This window comes from Oncorhynchus kisutch, linkage group LG12, assembly GCF_002021735.2.
Source record: "Oncorhynchus kisutch isolate 150728-3 linkage group LG12, Okis_V2, whole genome shotgun sequence".
Taxonomy (NCBI): domain Eukaryota; kingdom Metazoa; phylum Chordata; class Actinopteri; order Salmoniformes; family Salmonidae; genus Oncorhynchus; species Oncorhynchus kisutch.
The window spans coordinates 34,303,581-34,325,717 of NC_034185.2; the positions used below are offsets into that span (position 1 = coordinate 34,303,581).

General features: G+C 43.3%; 3 protein-coding genes across 12 annotated transcripts; 1 reads left to right on the plus strand and 2 right to left on the minus strand.

The window, feature by feature from the left end:
- Positions 1-1,793: 1,793 nt before the first annotated feature.
- On the minus strand, positions 1,794-6,120 carry LOC109900914 (SAYSvFN domain-containing protein 1). 2 transcript variants are annotated; one of them, XR_004211934.1, is made up of 3 exons: positions 5,632-6,120; positions 2,583-5,414; positions 1,794-2,447 (listed from the first exon to the last, which is right to left on the minus strand). XR_004211934.1 is itself a non-coding variant. In XM_020496807.2 (2 exons), exons 1-2 carry the CDS (start codon positions 5,890-5,892, stop codon positions 5,097-5,099), a joined length of 579 nt encoding a protein of 192 aa, XP_020352396.1. In that variant the 5' UTR covers positions 5,893-6,120; the 3' UTR covers positions 5,010-5,096. The 2 variants fall into 2 exon arrangements, 1 of the variants encoding a protein (XP_020352396.1); XM_020496807.2 differs by lacking the exon at positions 1,794-2,447 and having other exon boundaries at positions 5,010-5,414.
- grcc10 (gene rich cluster, C10 gene) lies at positions 6,117-7,983 on the plus strand. Of its 2 annotated transcripts, none has more exons than XM_031837411.1 (4): positions 6,117-6,227; positions 6,616-6,674; positions 7,035-7,211; positions 7,380-7,983. In XM_031837411.1, the coding sequence occupies exons 2-4, from the start codon at positions 6,623-6,625 to the stop codon at positions 7,517-7,519; spliced, it is 369 nt and encodes a 122-aa protein (XP_031693271.1). In that variant the 5' UTR covers positions 6,117-6,227; positions 6,616-6,622; the 3' UTR covers positions 7,520-7,983. The 2 variants fall into 2 exon arrangements, with proteins under 2 accessions (XP_031693271.1, XP_031693272.1); XM_031837412.1 differs by having other exon boundaries at positions 7,038-7,211.
- A 43-nt stretch (positions 7,984-8,026) lies between these two features.
- Positions 8,027-20,369, minus strand: LOC109900913 (cytospin-A). 8 transcript variants are annotated; one of them, XM_031837405.1, is made up of 12 exons: positions 19,887-20,369; positions 18,308-18,474; positions 16,873-17,394; positions 16,657-16,730; positions 14,055-14,698; positions 12,893-12,986; positions 10,514-10,589; positions 10,336-10,384; positions 10,146-10,242; positions 9,924-10,040; positions 9,767-9,826; positions 8,027-9,483 (listed from the first exon to the last, which is right to left on the minus strand). In XM_031837405.1, the coding sequence occupies exons 2-12, from the start codon at positions 18,360-18,362 to the stop codon at positions 9,394-9,396; spliced, it is 1,878 nt and encodes a 625-aa protein (XP_031693265.1). In that variant the 5' UTR covers positions 18,363-18,474; positions 19,887-20,369; the 3' UTR covers positions 8,027-9,393. The 8 variants fall into 8 exon arrangements, with proteins under 8 accessions (XP_031693265.1, XP_031693264.1, XP_031693266.1 ...); XM_031837404.1 differs by lacking the exon at positions 19,887-20,369 and adding an exon at positions 19,132-19,458; XM_031837406.1 differs by lacking the exon at positions 19,887-20,369 and adding an exon at positions 19,132-19,458 and having other exon boundaries at positions 18,308-18,858.
- Positions 20,370-22,137: the final 1,768 nt, after the last annotated feature.

Below are 22,137 nucleotides of genomic sequence, written 5' to 3' on the forward strand. Positions count from 1 at the left end.
CGTCAGCACTCATTGATGGGCTTAGTGGAGAGAAAGTGCACTGGACAGAGCAGAGAAAACAGTTTAGACCACAGATCAACAAGCAGGTTACAGATAAGAGAAGGATAGCAGAAGGTTCCTTTACGTTCAGTATTCTGACTGAAGGCATACATCTATATAGATGTAATACAATGCAATACAAAACAATGCACTACAGACAATATCAATAGTTTTATCTAAAAAAAGGATAACTTTTTAAATGGTTTTCTATTTTTATTTTTTATGAAATTCACTTATGTTTGCAGGTTTCCTGACAGCCATGAGGCAGGAGGTAACCAGGGCTGGGCTCTGGACACAGGCACCCTGCATAACGAAGTGCTGAAGCAGAGCAAGGAGATTACTGCCTCTCCAACTAAGTAGCCTCATGCAAAATAGTGTCATATAACAACACATGTGCTAGATACATCTTTCTCATTGGAACTCTCAATACCATCCCTCATAATTTTGATTTATTTATTTAACCAGGAAGGGCTCATTGAGATTCAAATCTCTTTTTCAAGAGCACCCTGGCCAAGATAGGTAGCACCAAGTCATTACAAAAAAGTACAGACAGACAACATGAAAAACTACAAGTAATCTAGTAAAAACCATTGAATTCACAAGAGTATAACAACATTTTAAAAAACATCAAATTAAAAACATTGACAGGTCAGGGAATAAGCCTCAAAATCCTTCATCAGTGATTTAAAAACACCAATTGGGACAAGTTCTTCCAGTTTTAAAGTATTTTGTAAGGTGTTCCAAGACATGGCGCAGAGTACATAAAAGCCCTTTTACCAAATTCAGTTAGCAGGATAAAGTCCAGCGAACAAAGAGAGTACCCACCACATTTCTGAACAATAAAAATGCCCAAATAAAAAAGTAGTAAACCCAAAATGGCTTTGTAAATAAAAGTCTACCAGTGACTGAGCCTACGAGTGACTAGAGAAGGCCAGCCAACCCTGGTATACAAAGTGCAGTGGTGCGTAAGGGTTTTGCAGTTTAAAATAAATCTCAAAGTGCCATGGTAAAGAGTGTCAATTGATCTCAAACATTGAGCGGAAGCATTCATATATAAAATATCCCCATAGTCTAGTAAAGGCATAAATGGAGCTGATACTAGCCTCCTTCTGGCTTCAAAAGAAAAACAGGCCTTATTCCTAAAATAAAATCCCAATTTCAGCTTAAATGTTTTTGTAAGTTGTTGAATATGCAATTTAAAAGAGAGGCTGTCATCAATTAAAATTCCAAGATATTTATATGAGGTTACAACCTCAACCTCCTTGCCCTGACAGGTAGTAATAGGTGAAAGGTTCAGAGGTCTATTTCTTGCATTAGAAAATACAATTAGTTTAGTTCTCAGTATTGAGGATAAGCTTCAATTGACACAAGGTATGTTGAACAGTATAAAAAGCAGTTTGCATGTTCTGGAAAGCTTTTGTAAGAGAAGCTTATCGCTGTCTCTCAGGAGGGGGCCTACATCTTGTTCCTGGATGGGGCTGGCTAGGACCGAAGAAACTGTCGTCTCATGTTCATCCCCGCCTGTGATTCACGTTCACCATCAACTCCACCGCCCCCAAATTCTTCATCTTCTCCATTTACAAGCCCAGGCACAAAGACCTCACCTACATCACAGGGGTGGTGATATGCAGTGCAGTCAACCGATCTTAAAGTGGTTTTGCCCTGCTCTGTGACATCAAGTAATGGACAACTGTCTTTCTTTGGTATTTGTGTGTGTGAACCTGTGTTGTTTCATTCAAGTAAGACAAATAAACTAGTGAGATGTAGAAATTTTAATGGAATTAACAAGCAGTTTTACATTACAACCAACAGCAGTGTGCATTGTTCATTGAGTCTAGGTGCAACCAAAAAAACATAACATCATTTTAACACAAAAGGCGTAACTCGCACACATTTAAAAACAGTTCATTTACGTCAGTGTTTCCAGTACCCCCAACAGCACACATTTTTGTTGTAGTCAGACAAACTCACCTGATCCAACTCATTGAGGGCTTGATGATTAGTTGACAAGTTGAATCAAGTGTGCTTGTACAGGGCTACAACAAATGTGTGCTGTTGGGGGTACTGGAGGAATGGAGTTGGGAAACACTGCTTTACATGGTTAGCTGTAGTATTCCCATTTCACAGTCCAACTGCTCTGTTGTGAGAGTGCCAATGAGAGGCTGACAGTCTGGGTTGAACACTGAGTAAGCGCTCAGTTCTCCAGGTTGAAGTTTAGTTGGACTCCGCAGGCCCTGGTAGAGCCAGTAGAAGAGGGAGATTAGGAAGAAAGGCAACCCAAAGCCAAGCTCAGCAAACACCCCAAGCAAAACCAGCCAAAGCAACACCTTCAGCAAAGTCCGGTTTGCAAAACCAAGTCGTCTTGAACCAAGCCTCCGACCAAGAATGCAGTCCAGCAGACAGTCATCCTAAAAGAAATGAGAGAATCAAGTCAGCTAGCTAACATTGAAGGGTGGAATTGAAGTTAGCTATCTATGACTATGCCATGAAGCTACCCCAGTAACTGACGTTTTAGTCATTTGAGTAATTTAGTTTTAGCCTACCCCCCATTGTAAAGTCCCTGTAGCCTGAGGGACAGCAGACATCGGATGTTTTGTCAACTCCAGTGCGTCTGTATCAGCTGTTGACTCCCAACCGGCTGACTTCAAAGTGTTGCCGTTGCCAGGTGACGTTATGGGCTGCATTTCACTAGCCCTTGTACAGGGCTCTGAACTCTACAAGCTTTTGCGAATGTTAACAACTTCTGACTCATGCTCATGCAGAAATTATAGAGTGCGTGGCAATCTATGCAATGTGCGCGCTGTGCACGGCGCGTATCAATCCCTGGTAAAAAAAAAAAAACTAGCTAGCCATCTAGCTTGATGAATTGTTGAGAGGTCTACGTAGCAGATTGCCTCGCGATCGTGCGAAATCCCGCCTTCTGAATAGCAGAAATGTTATATAAGATGCTTTCAATGCACTGAGGTGATTCAACGATTCACTGCCACAAAGAGTGGTATGACACATTCGCAGATGCGATATCTTAAAATCTGTTCTACTTTGGTATGTTTACTTCCTGTTCCTGTTCGGGCGTACGTGATGACGTCAGTCTTCTTCATCATCATCATCATCATCATCATCATCGTTGTTGTCTTCTTCTATTTTGGTATCATGGCGTTTGCACATGATGTTTGTGCATGCCGCCACCTACTGTACAGTAGTGTGTGGTCGATCTCGTCACATTTTGTGATACAAAATTACAAGGAAGGGGGAAAAGGAAAAAATTGCACCACCAACTAACCCTACAGCTATATACCACTTTCATAAAAATAATTCATCACCACCCCATTCCACTACTTTGAACCACTGTTCCTACACCAGGCTGACGCCTGGGAGGATCGGACTCTTTCTCTCAACACACCTTAACTCTTCTGCAGTAAAACCTTGTACACCCAAGTACTTCTCAGCAACTGCCAGCACAACATCTATTTTCTGTGATTTACGTTCCATTTCTGCGGTACAGTTGATAACCATGGCAATGACTGCTAAGAAGCCTACCTTACTGAAGCACAAATTCGTATGACTCTGTATTGGCCTAGTACTCACCCTTGACCCATCATCTTCTACTCTCTTCACTGCCTCAGCATACGACACCTTCTGTTCTACTCTGAGCCTGGCAACCTTTGACCCTGGTAACCTCAACCTGTCACTCCGTGCACTTCTGATCCCCAGCAACATGGGCACCCCTACAATTGACATTTTTTCCCACGGATACTACACATTCCTTTGTCCCATGCCCTCTTGCGCACTTCTCACATCCCGGAATCTCCCTCCTATACAGAGCTGCAACATGACCAAAAGCATGGCATCTGAAACACCTTAGTGGGTGCGACACAAAAGCTCTCACTGGATAACTGACATATCCTAATTTTAGATTCTGCTTCAAAACTCAAACTGACAGACATTGTCTTCTCAGTTTCACCACCAAACGGCGGTGTCACTGACTAAGGGGATCTTTCATGTTAGTTGCTCCACCTCAACACAATGCCACCCCAGTAATCACTCCTTTCAAAGGTGCCCTGCTCCAGAGTAAAGCAAGTCACAGGTCTTGTCCCTAAACCCGACACGAAACACCTGCTCCCTCTGGACAGAAGAAACACAGAAAATGATCTCTCTGAGCTACCTTCACAGATTTAACAACTTATTTTATACCCAGCCTGAGACTACATTTGGCTTGGCTGATCCATAAGGCAGAGATCAACTTTCTCCAAAATTGTGACTCTCACTGGGCCCAAATCATCCTTTGCGTGACCATTGGGGCGAGGCTTGGACTCTTGAGGTCTTCACCACACCTGCCACCACAGGTAATTCCTCTTCACTCTCATCAGGTTCAATTTCTGAGCCATCAGAATACGCTTTCCCCAACACACATCTTCCCACTGCACTCTGCTCTTCTCCTTCTTCATCGCTGTCCATAACCACGTCTATTCGTTCACCACGCTCACGCCGTGCTTTCATCCGCTATATGGGCTCGTAGAACATGCACTGCTGGCCTTTTTCCAATACCCACCTTCTGTTCCTTAGCCCAATTTACTAGTCTGCCAATCTCTGGCCTCGCCATGCTCGCAAAACGTGGGCCACTCTGCCCGCTTGTCGATGTCAACTTGTACCGTTTGGAAGTCCCAAACGAAGGGCCAATAACATCTGTCGTGTCGTAAAGCGCAAGGAAACTGAGCACTGTCAGATATATTAAAAAGTATATTTTTCTAAAATATTTCAGACACTGTCAACCTTCTCTCTCTGTGTGTGTGTGTTCAAAGTACAGTAATATGTTCTAAGTTTCAAGTACACCCATTTTAATGGAATTAACAAGTAGATGTTGGTGCATTCACAGCATCATCAATGTGTGGCAGTGTTGAAGATCTTGTAGTTTGGAATAGGCTACATTTGACTTCAAAATCAACATCAGCAATGTGCACCATTCAAATAAATACATTTCCAGTTCATTTTTATTACAGTGGAAATCTTAAAGTACAGTAGCTATTAAATGTCAGAATAAAGTCAGTTGTTTGAGGGTCTCATCTGTTGGCCAGTGGTCTGTAGCCCATCTCTCCCTCTAGCTGCTCTGCAGTAAGTGCCCCCAGGAGAGGCTGACAGTCTGGGTTGAACACTGAATAAGCGCTCAGTTCTCCTGGTTGACGTGCAGTTGGGCTCCGCAGCCCCTCGTACAGCCAGTAGAAGAGAGAGATAAGGAAGAAAGGCAACCCAAATTCCAGTTCGGCAAACAGCCCAAGTAGAACCAGCCAAAGCAACACCTTCAGCAAAATCAGATTTGTGAAAGCCAGTCGTTTCGAACCAAGCCATTGACCCAGATTGCTCTCCAGCAACCAGCCATCCTAAAAAAGGTGGGGAAAGATTAAATTAAATTAGCGAACAGTGACAAGATGGAATCGACGTGTATTACTAACGGACATCTACTTGACAAATAGGGCTGGTTTCCCAGACAGCATGCTCAATGAATCTCCAATTAAAGTTTTTATTAGTCCATAACTTGGTTTAAACTGTGTACGGGTAACCGGACCATAGTATTTTGAGTATTGCGTTTTAGCCTACCCCCCAATGTTTAGTCCTTGTAGCCTGAGCGACAGCAGAAATTGGATCTTCTGTAAACTCCTGTGTGTCTGCATCAGCTGTTGATGACTGGCAGTTGGCCGAGATCAAAGTGCTGCCACTGTCAGATGATGTTATGGGCTGCTTTTCGCTCTTCTTAGGAGCCACATCAGCCCTTCTTCGAGCTCTGAACTCTGAAAGCTTTTGCTCCATATTGTAATCCACTCTTGAGTCATGCGGCAATGAAAGACTGCGCGGCAACATGTGCACGACAATTAGGAAATAAAGTTACTGGCTACTGCCTTGGATAGCTAGATTTTGAGCAGTTCCAACATGATTTTTCCTGTGAAATCCCGTCTTCTCAACCGCGGAAATATTGTCTAAAATGTGTTTTCATGGTAATGCTCGAATTCAATGTTTCACTGTTACAGGAAGTATGAAATATTGTAAATCTGTTTCACTTTAGTTTGTTTCCTTTCCTGTTCAGCCAGGCGTACGTAATGACGTAATGGCGAGTCGTAAAGCGTCACTCCCCACCACCCAGCTGACAAGCAAAACATTTCTTGCTAGGCTGTTTGTATTTATTCAACTGCTATATTGTAAGTAACCAATACTGCATTTAATTGATTATGTAGGTATTTAATTGCGCATTCCAGAGTAACGTTAAAGATGGAATAGCTATGTAGCTTAACTAGATGCTGTCACCTAGCTAGCTTACCTAGCCACAACAGCTAACTAGCTTACTACAAGGATACTGTACTCATGTCAAACATCTCCATCCATAGTTCAGGATTCATTTGATAAAGCTACATATATAGCTAGATAGATATGCCCCTTTATGCAGTTTTCCTTTGTTTGTGTAAGTAATGGACACAGGAAAGTATTACTCACTGTACATAAACATGCAGAAGTTAGCTAACTAACGTTATCTGAAATACACATTATTCATTGAAATATCTGCTCTTATATCACACCTTTTTTCCCCAGACATATAATGGCCTCAGCTCCAGCCCAGCAGCCCACCCTCACTGTTGAGCAGGCCAGAGGTATGAACAGTCACACAATTGTGCCTTATCTAGGAAAGGAGATACCTTGTCAGTTGCACAAGTTAATGCATTCAACTGAAATATGTCTTCTGCATTTAACCCAACCCCTCTGAATCGGAGAGGTGTGGTGGGCTGCCTTAATCGATGTCCACTGTCCTGGGAGCAGTTGTTGGGGATTAACTGCCTTGCTCAAGGGCTGAATGAAAGATTTTTTCCACCTTGCCAGCTCAGGGATTTGAACCAGTGGCTTTTTGGTTACTGGCCCAAATGCTCTTAATTGCTAGGCTACCTGCCACCCCACTCTGTTACTAATGCCCGGTTGTGGCACAGGTCTATTCACAATGCTCTTGTGTGTTGCAGTAGTGCTGAGTGAGGTCATCCAGGCCTTCTCTGTGCCAGAGAATGCAGCACGGATGGAGGAGGCACGGGAGAGCGCCTGCAACGACATGGGCAAGATGCTGCAGCTGGTGCTCCCTGTGGCCACCCAGATCCAACAGGAGGTCATCAAAGCGTATGGCTTCAACAACGAGGGAGAGGGTAAGAAGCCACTTTGTGAAACCAGTTCGATATAGGATGAAGGGATAGAGACAATCTATTGTCACTTTTCAGTGGCATTGATTTGTGTTTTGACTTTACACTTTTAGCTTCATGTTCAGTTCGAGCTCTGTGAAATCAAGGTAGTCATTGCTTATTTTAATTTTTCAGGTGTCCTTAAATTTGCCCGTCTGGTGAAGATGTATGAAACTCAGGACCCAGAGATAGCAGCCATGTCCATCAAACTGAAGTCTCTTCTCCTGCCTCCCCTGTCCACTCCACCCATAGGTGGTGCCATCACAGCTTCCTAGGAAACTCGCCTTGGTCTCTCAGAAGGGACATCTAAAAAATGTTACTGGACTTGAAAATGTGTGTGCATTGTCAATTTCATAACGTATGTGCACGCTTGGAACTCATCTTTTTTTTTTTTCAATCAATCAATCATAGGAAAAAGTGAATTGGTTACCTTGGTATATCACCCTGGGATAATGCACACAAATCAGACCTGTATTGGTTCAAATGAAAACAAAATTTCAGAATTGCAACCTCCATCTAGGATAGACAAATTTCATTCTTCAAAGTTTAGTTATTGCATTCCTGGATTTAAATGCAATACACCTGACAGCTAACTTAAATCCTGTGTTTATGAATATTTGTTTTCCTTATTTATTTTGTCTTAAGTCATTTATACCATAATTTACAGTTTGACCTTTTTAATCTGTCACTGCTGGATAAGAGTTAATACATGTAATAAAAAAATAAAATGCTACTCAGATTTTTGTTGAAATTTAATTTTTTTAAAGTGAAAACACACCAAGCAGATTAACACAAACTTTATTATTGCAGTAAGACTTTGGCAACTGTTTCTGTTATCATTCACAGTAAAACTCTTCGGGGAGTGGCACATGCCTCAATTTATACTTTGCACATACTGTACATCTCTCCTTCACACAAAGAAACATTGTAGGATTCAGTCCTTAAAATGGCCACATTGAGGTTTTGTCTGATTTATAGAAGCAACAGACAATCCATTCCCATAACAGGAGAAATACCCCTCTGTTCATTAGTCCAACCTATGGCACTTGTTTTCATTCTACATTTAAAACATTGACTTAAATATTTTCAAACCAATAGTAGATTCAAAATATAACTAATTATAAACTGGGTGGTTCAAACCCTGAATGCTGATTTGGCTGAAAGCCATGGTATATCAGACAGTATACCACAGGTATGACAAAACATTTATTTTTACTGCTCTAATGACATTTGTGACCAGTTTATAATAGCTATAAGGCCCCTCAGGGGTTTGTGATATATGGCCAATATACCACGGCTAAGGGCTGTGTCCTAGCACTCCGCGTTGCGTTGTGCCTAAGAACAGCCCTTAGCCATGGTATATTGGCCATACTACACCCCCTCGGGCCTTATTGCTTAATTAGACAGTTCAGTATATACATTTCCTCAAAAGGCAGTCACTCTTGGTTGATCCCGGTTGTGATGCAGCACCACTAAATGAACTCATTCAAGTCATCTGGCTCCTTTGTGCTTTGAGTTGAGGTTCATAGACATTAGAATACTACTTATGGCTACATAAATATCCCAACATTTCTAAGCAAATAAAGTCTGATAAAGAATGTGAAACATGGCAGAGTGTGTCCACAAAATAAAAATCTTCCAGTTAAAAACTGATTTCCTATTGTTGATAAAGTGCTTAAATAAAAAGGCATTAGAATATGTGCAACAAAGAACAGTCGCCCCCAAAGTGATAAACTTGAAGTCTGATACATTTTCCTGGTGCAATTTGTCTAGAATATACTGTAGTCCTCAGATAGTCACATCCACAATTTCCTCATTTATGGTGCTGCTTGTGTTCTCATTTCCAATGGCTTCTCATATTCAGTGCAATCACCGTGAAATTTAACAAAAGAACAGCGCTCAGCCTAGAACACTCACTTCCATCCACAGTGCACCTACAACCAATGGCCGACAGCAGGAGTCCACACGGAGAGTGAAGCTGAAGTAGAAATCATTTCCAACAGTTGTCATACAATCCCTAGTGGTGCGTCAGTCAATTCAGCCAATCAGCTGTCTCAGTTCAGTTCATGATGCAAGAAAAGGAACCAGACTGGTGGTGGCGGAACAGTTAGATGTCGAGTTTGGGAGGGAAGCCAGAAGGAAAATGACCTCACATCTCAAAGTGACGAAACATGCTTTCAACGTACCCCAGGACCCTCTGCCAGTCAGGCCCACCTGGTCTCAGCATCTCTTCCACAGTCTGTCAAGCAAATAAAAACCCTCTGTTAAAAGACAAGCTTACACTCAGCTGTACCCTCAGCTCTACAAGGACAACCGCTACTCATGTAAAAAAAAAAAAAAAGTGGGAACTGAGAAGCATTACCATACTCATAAGAACAGTTGGACATCAGTGACAGGACATTTACCATTCTACTCACAAGTCAAGCTCTTTTAAAAACATACATATACACACATATATATATTGTTTAAAAAAAAGTTTATTTCCCAACAACTTTCATGGCATGTTTAAATTTGGGTCTCACCAGTGTGGATGTGATTCCTACACTTCCCCCAGTCTGGAAGGCAAGACCCAGGTTCTCACTCTGCACAGAACAAAACAGTAGGTGTGGATAGGTTTATTAAAACAGTTTGTATATTGTGTGAACTATGGGGTTGTATATGTGAATGCATTTCTCTTACCTTGTCTCCTGGGCTGAGACTGCTGTATGGTATGTGTGTGGGTAGATAGGTGTGGTACACAGCACAAAAAGCCAGACCGTCCTCCCAGCTGCTGCTGAAGTTGGTGATCTCAATATTCTATAAAAAAAAAAAATCCAAAATAGAGGGTTGTCTTGTATTGGTCAGATAAGGTGACCAATGGTTTGGTAAATGTGAATGGTACTTTTCTTTGCTATTTCTGACCTTGTAGCCCTGGGTGCGGCTTTGACACCAGCGCAGGAGTGAGTTCCGCCTGGAGCCTCCATGACGTCGCAGCAGCATGCTGAAACCATCCTGAGGTCTGGAAGGTGGATAACAGACAAATGTTATAGCTAGGTAGAAGGCTTTATTTGGGCATATTTCTTACGTTTCTTTAGAGGGCCTGTCCAATCACCTGAACGAGGACGGTGGGTCTGCGTTCTGGTCCTCCTCCTGTTTTTCTGCTAGACGGTAGCAATTAGTTAAGAGCATAGTAACTTTACACACATAGCAAAATGCACTATACACATTCAAAAGCAAACAGTTATGTTTGAACTCAAAGTATAATGTAGGTGTAGATTAAATGAACACACTTGTATAGAAGCTGGACCAGGTGTCCTGTGTTTGCAGTATGCGGTCCATCCTTCTCCCTTTGGCTGGCTCTTCTTTCTGGTAAGAGATAGAGAGAGGAGTAGTGGCTATAGTATGCATGACTGTTTCCAAATTGGTCAGAAAATGACCCTTGAATTTCAAGTCCAGACTAAGACTATACACTGTATATGCACTATACAAAACACACTCATATATACACTGAACAAAAAATATGAACGCAACAAGTGTCGGGTCCCATGATTCATGAGCTGAAATTTAAAAAATCCAGAAATTTTACATACGTACAAAATGCTTATTTCAAAAAATGAAAAAATTGCACAGATGTGCATTTCTTCTTTGCAAAGATAATTAATCTACCTGAAAGGTGGGGCATATCAAGAAGCTGATTAAACAGTATTACACAGGTGCACCTTGTGCCGGGGACAATAAAAGGCCACTTTAAAATGTGCAGTTTTGTCACACAACACAATGCCACAAATGTCTCAAGTTGAGGGAGCGTGCAATTGGTACACTGACTGCAGGAAAGCTGTTGCCAGATAATTTAATGTTCTCTACCATAAGCAGCCTTAAAACGTTGTTTTAGAGATTTTGGCAGTACGTCCAACTGGCCTCACAAGCGCAAACCACGTGTAACCATGCCAGCCCAGGACCTCCACATCTGGCTTCTTTGCCTGTGGGGTCATCGGAGCCCAGCCACCCAGACAGCTGATGAAACTCTGGGTTTGCACAAACGAAGAATTTGTCCACAAACTGTCATAAACCATCTCAGGCATGCTCATCTGTGTGCTCGTCGTCCTCACCTGACTGCAGTTCGGCATCATAACCGACTTAAGTGGGCAAATGCTCACTTTCGCTGGCTATTGGAACGCTGGAGGTGTGCTCTTCACAAATGAATCCTGATTTCAACTGTACCGGGCAGATAACAGACAGCATGGCAGCATGTGGGCGAGCTGTTTGCTGATGTCAACGTTGTGAACAGAGTGACCCATGGTGGCGGTGTGGTTATGGTATGGGCAGGCATAAGCTACAGCCAACGAACACAATTACATTTTATCAATGTCAATTTGAATGCACAGAGATACCGTGACGAGATCCTGAGGCCCATTGTCGTGCCATTCATCTGCCACCATCACCTTATGTTTCAGCATGATAATGCACGGCCCCACGTCGCAAGGATCTGTACACAATTCCTGGAAGCTGAAAATGTCCAAATTCTTCCATGGCCTGCATACTCACCAGAATATGTCACCCATTGAGCATGTTTGGGATGCTCTGGATCGACGTGTACGACGGCATGTTCCAGTTCCCGTCAATATCCAGCAACTTCGCACAGCTATTGAAGAGTGGGATAACATTCCACAGGCCACAATCAAAAACCTAATCAACTCTATGCGAAGAAGATGTGTTGTGCTGCATGAGGCAAAATGGTGGTCACACCAGACACTGACTAGTTGTATGATCCATGCCTCATTTTTTTTTTAAGGGTGTCTGTGACCAACAGAAATTTCTATTCCCAGTCATGTGAAATCCATAGATTAGGGTTCAATTAATTAATTAAAACTGATTGATTTCCTTATATGGACTGTATAAAATAAAGTATTTCATCTATTTTAGAATAAGGCTAACACGTAAAAAAATGTTTTGGTACCCTTCCCCAGATCTGTGCCTCGACACAATCCTGTCTTGGAGCTCTATGGACAATTCCTTTGACCTCATGGCTTGGTTTTTGCTCAACTGTGAGACTTTATATAGACAGGTGTGTGCCTTTCCAAATAATGTCCAATCAATTAAATTTACCACAGGTGGACTCCAATCAAGTTGTCGAAACATCTTAAGGATGATCAATAGAAACAGGATGCACAAGAGCCACATTTACAGTCAAAGGGTCTGTAAATAATGTGTTTTTTTATTTGTAATAATTGTGAGAAATTTTTAAAACCTGTTTTAGCTTCGTCATTATGGGGTATTGTGTGTAGATTAATGAGGACATTTAGTTATTTAATCAATTTTAGAATAAGGGTATAACATAACAAAATGTGGAAAAAGTCAAGAGGTCTGAATACTTTCCCGAATGCACTGTATACCTCAAATACCTTGTACTCCTGCACATTGATCTGGTACTGGTACTCCCTGTATATAGCTTCATTTTTGTGTATTTTATTCCTCGTGTTACCAATTTATTTATTATATATATATATATATTACTCTGCATCATTGGAAAGAGCTCGCAAAGCAAACATTTCAGGGTAAAGTCTACACCCGTTGTATTCGGTGTATGTGACAAATAACATGAGATTTGAAACCATTGCAGAGATTAGATACTCCCAAAAACAAACGTGTTGGTTGAATACAAGCGTTACCTTGCATAGAGGCAGTGTTGTACTAGTGGTGGTCTGGGAGCTACCCTTCTGTGCAGGGAGAGAGTCCGTGGGCAGGGGAAGTCGAGAGAGGCTCCTGAAACAGATAAGATAGGACTTAGTTGAAACAGATAAATGTAGGACACTTGTGTCTATATAGCATGGCCTTGCGCAGAGGTCAACCCTTGCTCCTACAGAGACACAGGCTAGCTTTCATCAAATATGAGACTGCTTTCAAAAATAATAGTTGTGTCAAAGGGACAGGCTCCAGGTAACAGATTCTCAACCCCCAAATTGCTGGTGCAGTGGTCACCAACCTTTTCTGAGTCAAGATACTTTTCTGAGTCAAAAAAGTTGAGATCTACCACTCAAATGAAATAAATAAATAACATGACTTAAAATGTAAGCCTATGCAACATTGACCAATTAAAATCAGTTCTGTAGCAATGACATGTGGCAGTAAGATAACGGCCCAATTCATTATCACTGCATACTGGCTAGGCTTGAATTGCCCTGCCAATGTCGTTCTTCTCAGACCATTTTGAAATTATATGTAAAAAAAAATGTTAGGTATATGATCACATTGGTAGTGGTAATAGATCATTTGTTGTATTACATGTGAGGCACAGCTGAGTGACCAATTAGCTTTTTCATTTTATTTACTGGACCGATGGCCTGCATCTCATGGTCAGTCCTTCTCACCATCCCTCCTCTCTTCCTCTAAACAAAGTGTTGACAGAGCTGAATAACAACTTAAAACCTGAACTTACTCATACTGAATACAGCAAAGAGCTGCTGTTTTTGAGTCTCTCTCTAGACATGGCTATAAAAGTTTTGAAATCTCACATTATGAACTTCACAGTCCATGGCGCAAAGAAACCGTGCAGACACTGATCTGAGCTGACTGGCCAGCAGTAGGACTATAAGTACACTTGTTTTGCTCTCTGGGCCTGCCAGGTAGGCTGTGTTCTACCATCAGACACATGAAATGGTTCAAAATGGGAACACTTTGCATTCTCGGCGCTATGGCTCCTGAATCAAGTGCATCTACTACCAACAGTGCAAAACAAATAACATTTAAAAAAATAGGAATGCAAGGCCTTGGCGATCGACCGGTTGGTGACCACTGTGCTAGTGCATCATACAGGTATGATGAGGCTCTCACCTGGAACGCTCGGACATCATCACGATCCTCCGTGGATCTCGTAAGCCGCACCCCTTCTCTCCAGCTGCAACCAAATTCCGTAGGTACGTCTCTGCCACCCCCTTCCCTTTGAGCAGGTTCTCCCCTCCACTAACAAGCTCCTCAGGAGACTGCCCTCCCATCTTAACATCCACTCCCTCACTATTTATTATTTTCTCTCCTTCCACTTCCCTTTCTGAATCCTCTCTTTCCTCCCCATCCAGCGCCTCCACCGCATTTATGTCTTCACCAGTGTCTTCACCAGTGTCTTCACCAGCCGGCCTCTCTTCTGTGTCTCTTCCCTCCATCTCTCTGTGACTGTGTGAGTCCTTCCCTCTCTCTGTCTGCATGCGTCTCAGTGTCTCCAGCTCAGCCATGGTACGTTGGTGCTCCAGGGTGAGAGCAGACAGTCTGTGACAGGCCTCTCCGTGTTCAGCACTCAGGCTCTCCAGTTCCCTGTCTGTGTCCTGCTGTCTGCAGTGGGCCTGGGCCAGCTGGCCCTCCAGTTTCCCGTGGCTCTCTCTGAGCGTGCCCAGAGTCTCCTCCGCCTCAGTGCGCAGCCGGTCGGCCACAGACACCGCCACCTGCAGATCGCACTGGAACTGGTGCCACTCAGCTTGCTCAGTCTGCCAGAGAGCAAGAGAGAAAGAAATAGTAATTGAGAGTGAGACAACCAGACAGATTGAGAGACAGACCGAGAGAGACAGACTTAAATATTCTGTACACTTAAACTAGAGCCATACATTTGTGCGGAGAACTTAAGAGTCAGTTGACTCATTGTATCAGGAAATACAGGGTACAAAACATTACAAATACCTTCCTAATATTGAGTTGCACCCCCTTTTGCCCTCAGAAGAACCCAAATTCGTCAAGGCATGGACTCTACAAAGAGTCGAAAGCGTTCCACAGGGATGCTGGCCCATGTTGACCTCAATGCTTCCCACAGTTGTGTCAGGCTGGCTGGATGCCATTTGGGTGGTGGACCGTTCCTGATACACACAGGAAACTGTTGAGTGTGAAAAACCAAGCAGACCTGCAGTTCACACTCAAACCGGTGCGCCTGGAACCTACTTCCACACCCCGTTCAAAGGCACTTAAATCATTTGTCTTGCCCATTCACCCTCTGAATGGCACACACACACAGTCCATGTCTCAATTGTCAAGGCTTAAAAATAAAACTTTAACTGGTCTCCTCCCATTCATCTACACTGATTGACATGTATTTAACAAGTGACATCAATAAGAGCTCATAGCTTTCACCTGGATTCACCTGGTCAGTCTGTCACGGAAAGAGCAGGTGTTCCTAATGTATTGTACACTCATTTTATATTTAATATCATGGGTGGGTCATATAGAAGAGGCAGGGGAACTCAAAAGGTGAGAAGTAGAGGTGGTATTATTTTACATCTAGGCCAGCAGACAGACATGCATGCTGCCACACGTAGCAGAAAATCAATAGCGCTGTTGATACAGTCTACAGTAAACATGTCGAAATCAGGGATTTTGCATTGGTCAAAAGAAGAATTCATTCAGGTGAACATTTCAACAAAGTATGCCAGGAATCCTTGCAATGTTCCCTGTGTACAGTTAGTCACAGTAATCTAGAGAGAGGGACAACCTCCCATACTGTATGTCAGGACCACCCCACTGCTGATCACTGGCTCATTTACAGTAGTTGTTGCACCGTGTTTGCAGATGGTGGAGGCCGACTGTGATATTCTCAAACAGAACACTTCTAGAAAAAAAAGTCAAAGCCAGGTCACATTTTTGAACCACTGATAAAAAGGTTGCTTAGGTTAGCACACATATTGAGAAACCCTGCCTTCCACAAACACTGTGACTTGCCTGAACATTTGCCTTACTTACCGCTGGGATTTCACTCCAAGTCTTAGGGATTGATTAAATCGTATTGCGGAAGACATGTTCAGGGTGGTTGAGCTTTTAACCTCAAAGTCTAGGCCGTTGGCACAAAACTACCTCCGTGCTTCCATTCATTTGTATGCGTTACCTTCAGACGAGTGGCGGTCGCAGAGCAAAACGGAGAACATAGTCTTCGTGAGAGTCTCCCTTTTCCATAGACAGGTTGTAACAGTTTGTAGGCCGTGAGAAGAAAGATTTTCAGGATGTCTCATGGTCAGACAAACACCACTGTAGCTCGGCCACCTTCCACCGCAGATGCGCAAGGCCGACATAGGCAGATGTGATGGATTGAGATGCAGTCCATGCCAAATATATATCTCGAGCTTAAACTGCCAGATTTTGATGGGTACTCTTAAAAGGCAATGTTTCCCGCTTTCGTGGAGACGGCATTCACGGTAAACTCTGCATATGTCGGCTCAATCGGAAATCACCTTCATATTTCAATCACGCTATACTGCGGATCTTCCGCGATACCGATTGAGTCGAGCCCTAATACAGCTAACAGAGCACAACACTGGGTAGAGAAGGGAAAACACAATCCACTTCAAAGTAATGTGGATATATTTGAGTCTGTGTGGTCTTTGAAATGATTTTGTGTCTGCAGTGCTGAGGGAGAGACGGAGGGAATGCAGTGGGGAAGAGAAGGGAGGAGCGTCTGACTCACCCTCAGTGTGTCCTTCAGGCTGCGCACCTCCTCGACCAGCACCTCTCTCTCCACCATCAACCGCCTCAGCAGCTCTGACACACACACACACACACACACACACACACACACACACACTATAAGGACATGTATGCACACACTGTTAAGTTGAGACAAGACAAACAATTGGGTTACAACGATTGGGTTACTACGGCCATGCAGATGTGGAGACCTTACCGGCTGCTCCTGCTGGCGCGTCCAGGCCGGGACTGAGCCCCAGTGTGGACCTGTGATGTTCCAGCAGGTTCAGCAGAGCCAGGGCCATCTCCTCCCTAACCCTCTCTGGCCCTGCCTGGGGCTCCAGCCCACTGTCCCGGTCCTGCCAGCTCTGCTCCAAAGGGCTACGATCCGACGGAGACTCTTGGGCTGGGGACACAGGGCTGCTGCTGTGGTTGTTGTGGCTGCTGGAGCACCTCCCCGGTCGCCTTTCACCGTCCATTTCCACCCCTGTTCCCTGCGTCGATGCACCACTCTCTAGGCTAATCACAGCCCATTCTGGCGGGACGGACAGCGTGTGGCTCCAATTGGAGTTGGTGGAGGGGGAAGCTCCACCCTGGCAGACGATACCTCCGGTAGCCCCAGAGGACGGTGTCCCCTGCTGCAGCAGCTGAGCCGCGGCTGGAGCCAAGGCCAGAGCTGCAGCCAGGTCAGAATCAGAGGGGGAGGAGGGAGGAGTGTGGAACAGATCTAAATGAGACCCTGGAAAGAGAGAGAGAGGGTGGAGATTAAAGAAATATGAGAAAGGGGAAAGGAGAGTAGGGAGGAGCAGAAAAGAGAGCGAGAGAGAGACAGAACTGCTGTCCTAAGCTATTTTCTAGTCTATAAAAACTACATAGGAGACCAGAGTTGGGTGTGGCTATAGCAGGATGCCTGCACTTTGATGCAGAATATGCATATATAAACAGTCAATGCCCTTCCTCTCTCACACAGTCCTTGGTAGGCTGATAGACACGGCAGAGCCTGTCTTTCATTAACAGACACTCTTTTCCCAAGTGGCCATATCTAGAGACTTACTCCCTCACTGAATTTAGACGCCGCATCTCTTGCTGCTTGTAGTCAATTGATTTACATTCGAAACACATCCACTATGTCAAACTCTACTGCATATTCACAAACACACACACACACACACACACCCTAAGCCTCTAGTGTCTCATGTTCCCCCTCCCTGTCGTTGTGTTGGGCAGCAGAATTCTGCAGACTCATTATTCAGCTAGCACCGCCTGATGTATTGCATGTGCCTGGCGGTGGGCACACAGTATGCAGGGAGCTATTCCCACAGTCTGAGTCAGTTTCCAGCCTACTGAGACCAGATAGGAAGGATAGGAACGGCCAGGGTTTTAAACAAGTGTTTAGGGGAGGAAGTGTATATGTGTGTGTGTGTGTGTGTGTGTCAGAAAAAGAAGTCAGCAATGCTACAATAGAGAATCACAGGTAGACAGATCGAGAAGGGGAGGCATAAAAGATCATGAACAAATTGTGTAGGAGTACAAACAGCTTGAAAGGAAATATTGTAGAAACATGAGAAACAGGAAGAGAAGGTTCTAATCAGAGTTACTGTCAGAGTTTAATATAATGACATGTGACAATTAGAGAGAGTGTGTGTGTGTACGTTCATGTAGGGAACCTGTAGGGCCATGGTCGTCCTTGCCAGCGACGTTACCCATGATGCAGCAGGTGCAGGGTGGAAGCAATGTGACTATGTGTCCCAGCGCCCCTCGCTCTCCCCTCCGGTGCTCTCTCTTGGATCCGCCGCAGAGTGGACAGGGAGTAATGCACCTAGAAGTACAGCGAATGCTCAGTCCACAAATCTTTCAACACAAGTATGGCTAACACTGCTAAATTCTCCTTTAATGGAGCAGGTACCCTCTGACTACAGTGGCAAACCATGTTTGTTGACAAGTGATCTAGAGCAATGACCCATACTTAAAATGCTGCAAGCTAATTGAGCACAGGGATGACTGCTGGGATGTGCATATCCCTGCAGGTTGTTCACCATCATCGTGTCCAGTGTAGCATTAGATTAATCATACAAGTAGGTGATGGAAAGAGAACCTGACAGTCCCCCTTGGGTTTCATGTGGAATTAATAGGTTGCCTGATCAAAGGAAAGGCAGCTGCTTAGGTTTATCCACGGGTGTGTGTGGTCTTGCAGAAGAAATGCCTGCTGAATACAAGTGTCTAATTGTTAGGCATGGCAATAAAGCTACAGTAAAACTCTGAACAGAGAGCAGATTCTGAATGAAAAAAAACCTGATATGATGTACAGAACTCGGTTCTGTACAAGGCTAGGCTATAAGAGAGAGGGATATGCAATAACAAGACACAGAAATGCACATACTATTTGCGTCTATCCCTGCATAAAACAATATCGCTGAGCGGGGCTGCTGGAATCTGGCAAACACCGTAGGCTATTGCAATGCAATCAACCACCCACCTTGATATCCCCACGTACCGCCCGATAAAATACTCCAGTTGTCTCTCTTTTTCTCCCTCACCGCATTTTTCTCCGTTTACCCCTATTTCTGTTGCTTCAATAATCAGAGACAGGCTTGAGGCTGTTTGCTGCTGTTGTTGAAACGCGAGTGCAGGGGAGAGCCGGATACAGTACAGAGCCGCCCAAGATAATGTTGGGTCTTGCTAGGAACTCGATTCTAATGCGGCAAACTGGGAAAAGAAAAGGGCTGGACTAAACTGCTCCGTGCAAGGTAGCCTACTGTCCTTCTGCGAAAAGTTGTATCCCAGAGCTCAGGCTCATTTATTTCACTGGGAATGTGTTTATAAATATGTCCAAGTATAGAGTGGTTGAGAGAGGAGGATATAATTAATTGTGATGCAATTCTAGGTTGAGAATGACAATGCAGTCCAGGGATGCCTGCAGCCTGGTCTCGTGGATTTTAAACATAGTAAATGTAAATCCGAGACACTCAAATAAGTATATGTTACGTTAGGGTATAGGCTTGGGCGGTATACCCTAGCCTATACCATTTACCGTATTTGGAAATAGCCACAGGATGGTTTTTCAATATCGTCAATACCTTTGAAAGTATTTATTTTACGTCTTTCAATAAATTGTTATATTTGTAGCCACTTTAAGTAAATACCTGCAGTCAACTTGTGCAATACATAGAAGATGAAGCAGATCACGTTCTTCATTTCACCTGTCACATTATTTTACATTATGAAGCTTACCTTATTTCCCCGGAACAGTTGATCCAGTCAAGTGTGTGTTTGTAAATAGCACAAAGAGAGAAAGCGGGAGCAGGTAAATCCCGATGTGTATTGACAGCGGTTGCGTTTTAAATTATAATCCAACAGTGTTGTTGTTTTTCTTCAATAGAGTCTCAGGGACGTGCAACTATAGTTTTCCTTCACAGAAAATACATTAGTGTAACACATTCGGCAGAAAATAGCTTCATTTTCATCAGATGACAACAGAAGTGCAACGCTATTTGGCTGACAGCCACACAAGTAAATGAGCTTACAATGAAAAAGCAAGGTATTTTTTGGCAAAAACGATGCATGGCCATCATATTTCTAATGTTAATCATAGAAATAATGTAGCCAGCTGCATTTCCTTATGTTCAATTTAAAGTTAATCTTGCATTTTACTGGAGAAAATTAGGCTGGCTTCACGGAGAAAAGTACCAGAGAAAAGTATCAGTCAGAATACCCGATTGTGAACTGAAGCACAAAATGAATCTGATGCAGAGCAGAAACGTCAATGGTGTACCAGCTAAATTGCAGTGGTCTGAAGGGATAGGCCTATTCTATGCATTCTATTTCTATGATTGAAATGTCACCCACCCTGTATTCAAAAGTATGCTGTCTCAATTGATGGGCACAACACAAATACTTCAGATTATGTCAAATAGGGTCTAAACTACAGCGTTTGTGAAAATGAGAAGAAAAAAAATACATTTCTTTCAGGTTTTAATGTCAATTAACTTTTTTTCTAGAAGTCATAGAAAAGTTTGACAACCCTGTTTTATAAGCTTTCAAATTATATCAATATTTTTCAGCGAAGAGGAGAAAGAAGAAATCGACATCTTATGGTAGGGTGGGTTCGCAAAATGGGTCATTTATGGCATTCAGGTCCAAAAAGTCACTTTCTGACCACTTCCACTATGGGCAAGCATGAATGAAAGGTTTCGTTCAAATCAAAAAGGGTGCAGTCAGAAAGTGATTGAAAGCATATGGAATGACCCAGGTATGGCAGAGCAGGTAGGCTAAACATTAGGCTATAGAATAGAATAACTTTATTTTTCCAGAAGGAACTTCACTTCTTTAAGAAATTCTGCAAGTCTCTTATGTCAGTGATGAACCAAGGGGCCTATAGGATTCCCGAGGGGCTCAAAGAACTTTCAAGGGGTCCCTGACAATATGGTTGTGTTCCCCTGCATACATTAACCAATGGTTGCGTTCCACATCATCGACTGTGCAGTCCGGCACCATATTGCTATAAAATATGTAGTCAAATACCTATACAGGCATTGTAAGATCTGACATGTCAGCAACGCCTGGGCAAATGAACGCACCCATGATGTGGTTAGCTCACCTGATATGTAAAATACATATCCAAGCATTGTAAGATCTGGCATGCATAAGCAACATCGGAGCAGGGGGACACGACCATTAGCTCTACTACTATGGCAAACTAATAACCAGACCTACTGTATCATCAAGTTCAAAACTTCAAAAGTAGGGTTTTCGAGACTATAGAGAGGATGGCTGCTGACCATAGGTCTAGAGATGTAACGATTGTCATCGGGAGAAGGAGAAGAGGACCAAAGAGCAGCATGGTACATATTCATAATGATTTTAATAAAGATGAATACTGGAACAAAAAACAACAAACCGACAAACTAGCAGTTCTGCAAGGTGCAACAAAAACACTAAGCAGAAAATAACTACCCACAAATCATAGTGGGAAAACAGGCTACCTAAGTATGGTTCTCAATCAGAGACAACGATCGACAGCTGCCTCTGATTGGGAACCATACCAGGCCAAACACAGAAATACAAAACCGAGAACAAAAACCTAGAATGCCCACCCCAACTCACGCCCTGACCAAACTAAAACAGAGACCTAAAAAAGGAACTAAGGTCAGGACGTGACAAGAGCTGGAGAGAGAGGGTTGCGGACTTATGACTTGGGAGGAATGAAAGCGTATTATTCCAGACAGCTTTAACACTGAAATAATACACAATGGATCCTTCGCTAAGCCCTACCCCCGTGTTTACTGTTGGAACCTCAGGAAAACATTTCCCATGAAAACCCCATTCCCTATTCAAAGTACTGGAGGAAAAACCCCTACAATGATCTCAAACTGTGTTTTAAAGGGTTGTATCATTTGCTTCATGTGTGGCACCCCTAAAGATGTCATATAGAATCCCAACGAACCATTTTCTTTAATCATGAAACTACCAGAGCTTCATGAAG

What these genes read in the sequence shown, in the direction of transcription:
- LOC109900914 (XM_020496807.2), bottom strand. Translation starts at nt 5,892, where the DNA reads ATGTTGCCGCGCAGTCTTTCATTGCCGCATGACTCAAGAGTGGATTAC. An exon ending in CAAGGACTAAACATTGGGGG is followed by an intron (nt 5,415 to 5,631) that starts GTAGGCTAAAAC and finishes CACCTTTTTTAG; the next exon opens with GATGGCTGGTTGCTGGAGAG.
- grcc10 (XM_031837411.1), top strand. Translation starts at nt 6,623, where the DNA reads ATGGCCTCAGCTCCAGCCCAGCAGCCCACCCTCACTGTTGAGCAGGCC. An exon ending in CACTGTTGAGCAGGCCAGAG is followed by an intron (nt 6,675 to 7,034) that starts GTATGAACAGTC and finishes TGTGTGTTGCAG; the next exon opens with TAGTGCTGAGTGAGGTCATC. An exon ending in CTTCAACAACGAGGGAGAGG is followed by an intron (nt 7,212 to 7,379) that starts GTAAGAAGCCAC and finishes TTAATTTTTCAG; the next exon opens with GTGTCCTTAAATTTGCCCGT.
- LOC109900913 (XM_031837405.1), bottom strand. Translation starts at nt 18,362, where the DNA reads ATGGGTAACGTCGCTGGCAAGGACGACCATGGCCCTACAGGTTCCCTA. An exon ending in TACAGGTTCCCTACATGAAC is followed by an intron (nt 17,395 to 18,307) that starts GTACACACACAC and finishes CTCTCTTTCCAG; the next exon opens with GGTCTCATTTAGATCTGTTC. An exon ending in GACCCACCGTCCTCGTTCAG is followed by an intron (nt 10,243 to 10,335) that starts GTGATTGGACAG and finishes TCCACCTTCCAG; the next exon opens with ACCTCAGGATGGTTTCAGCA.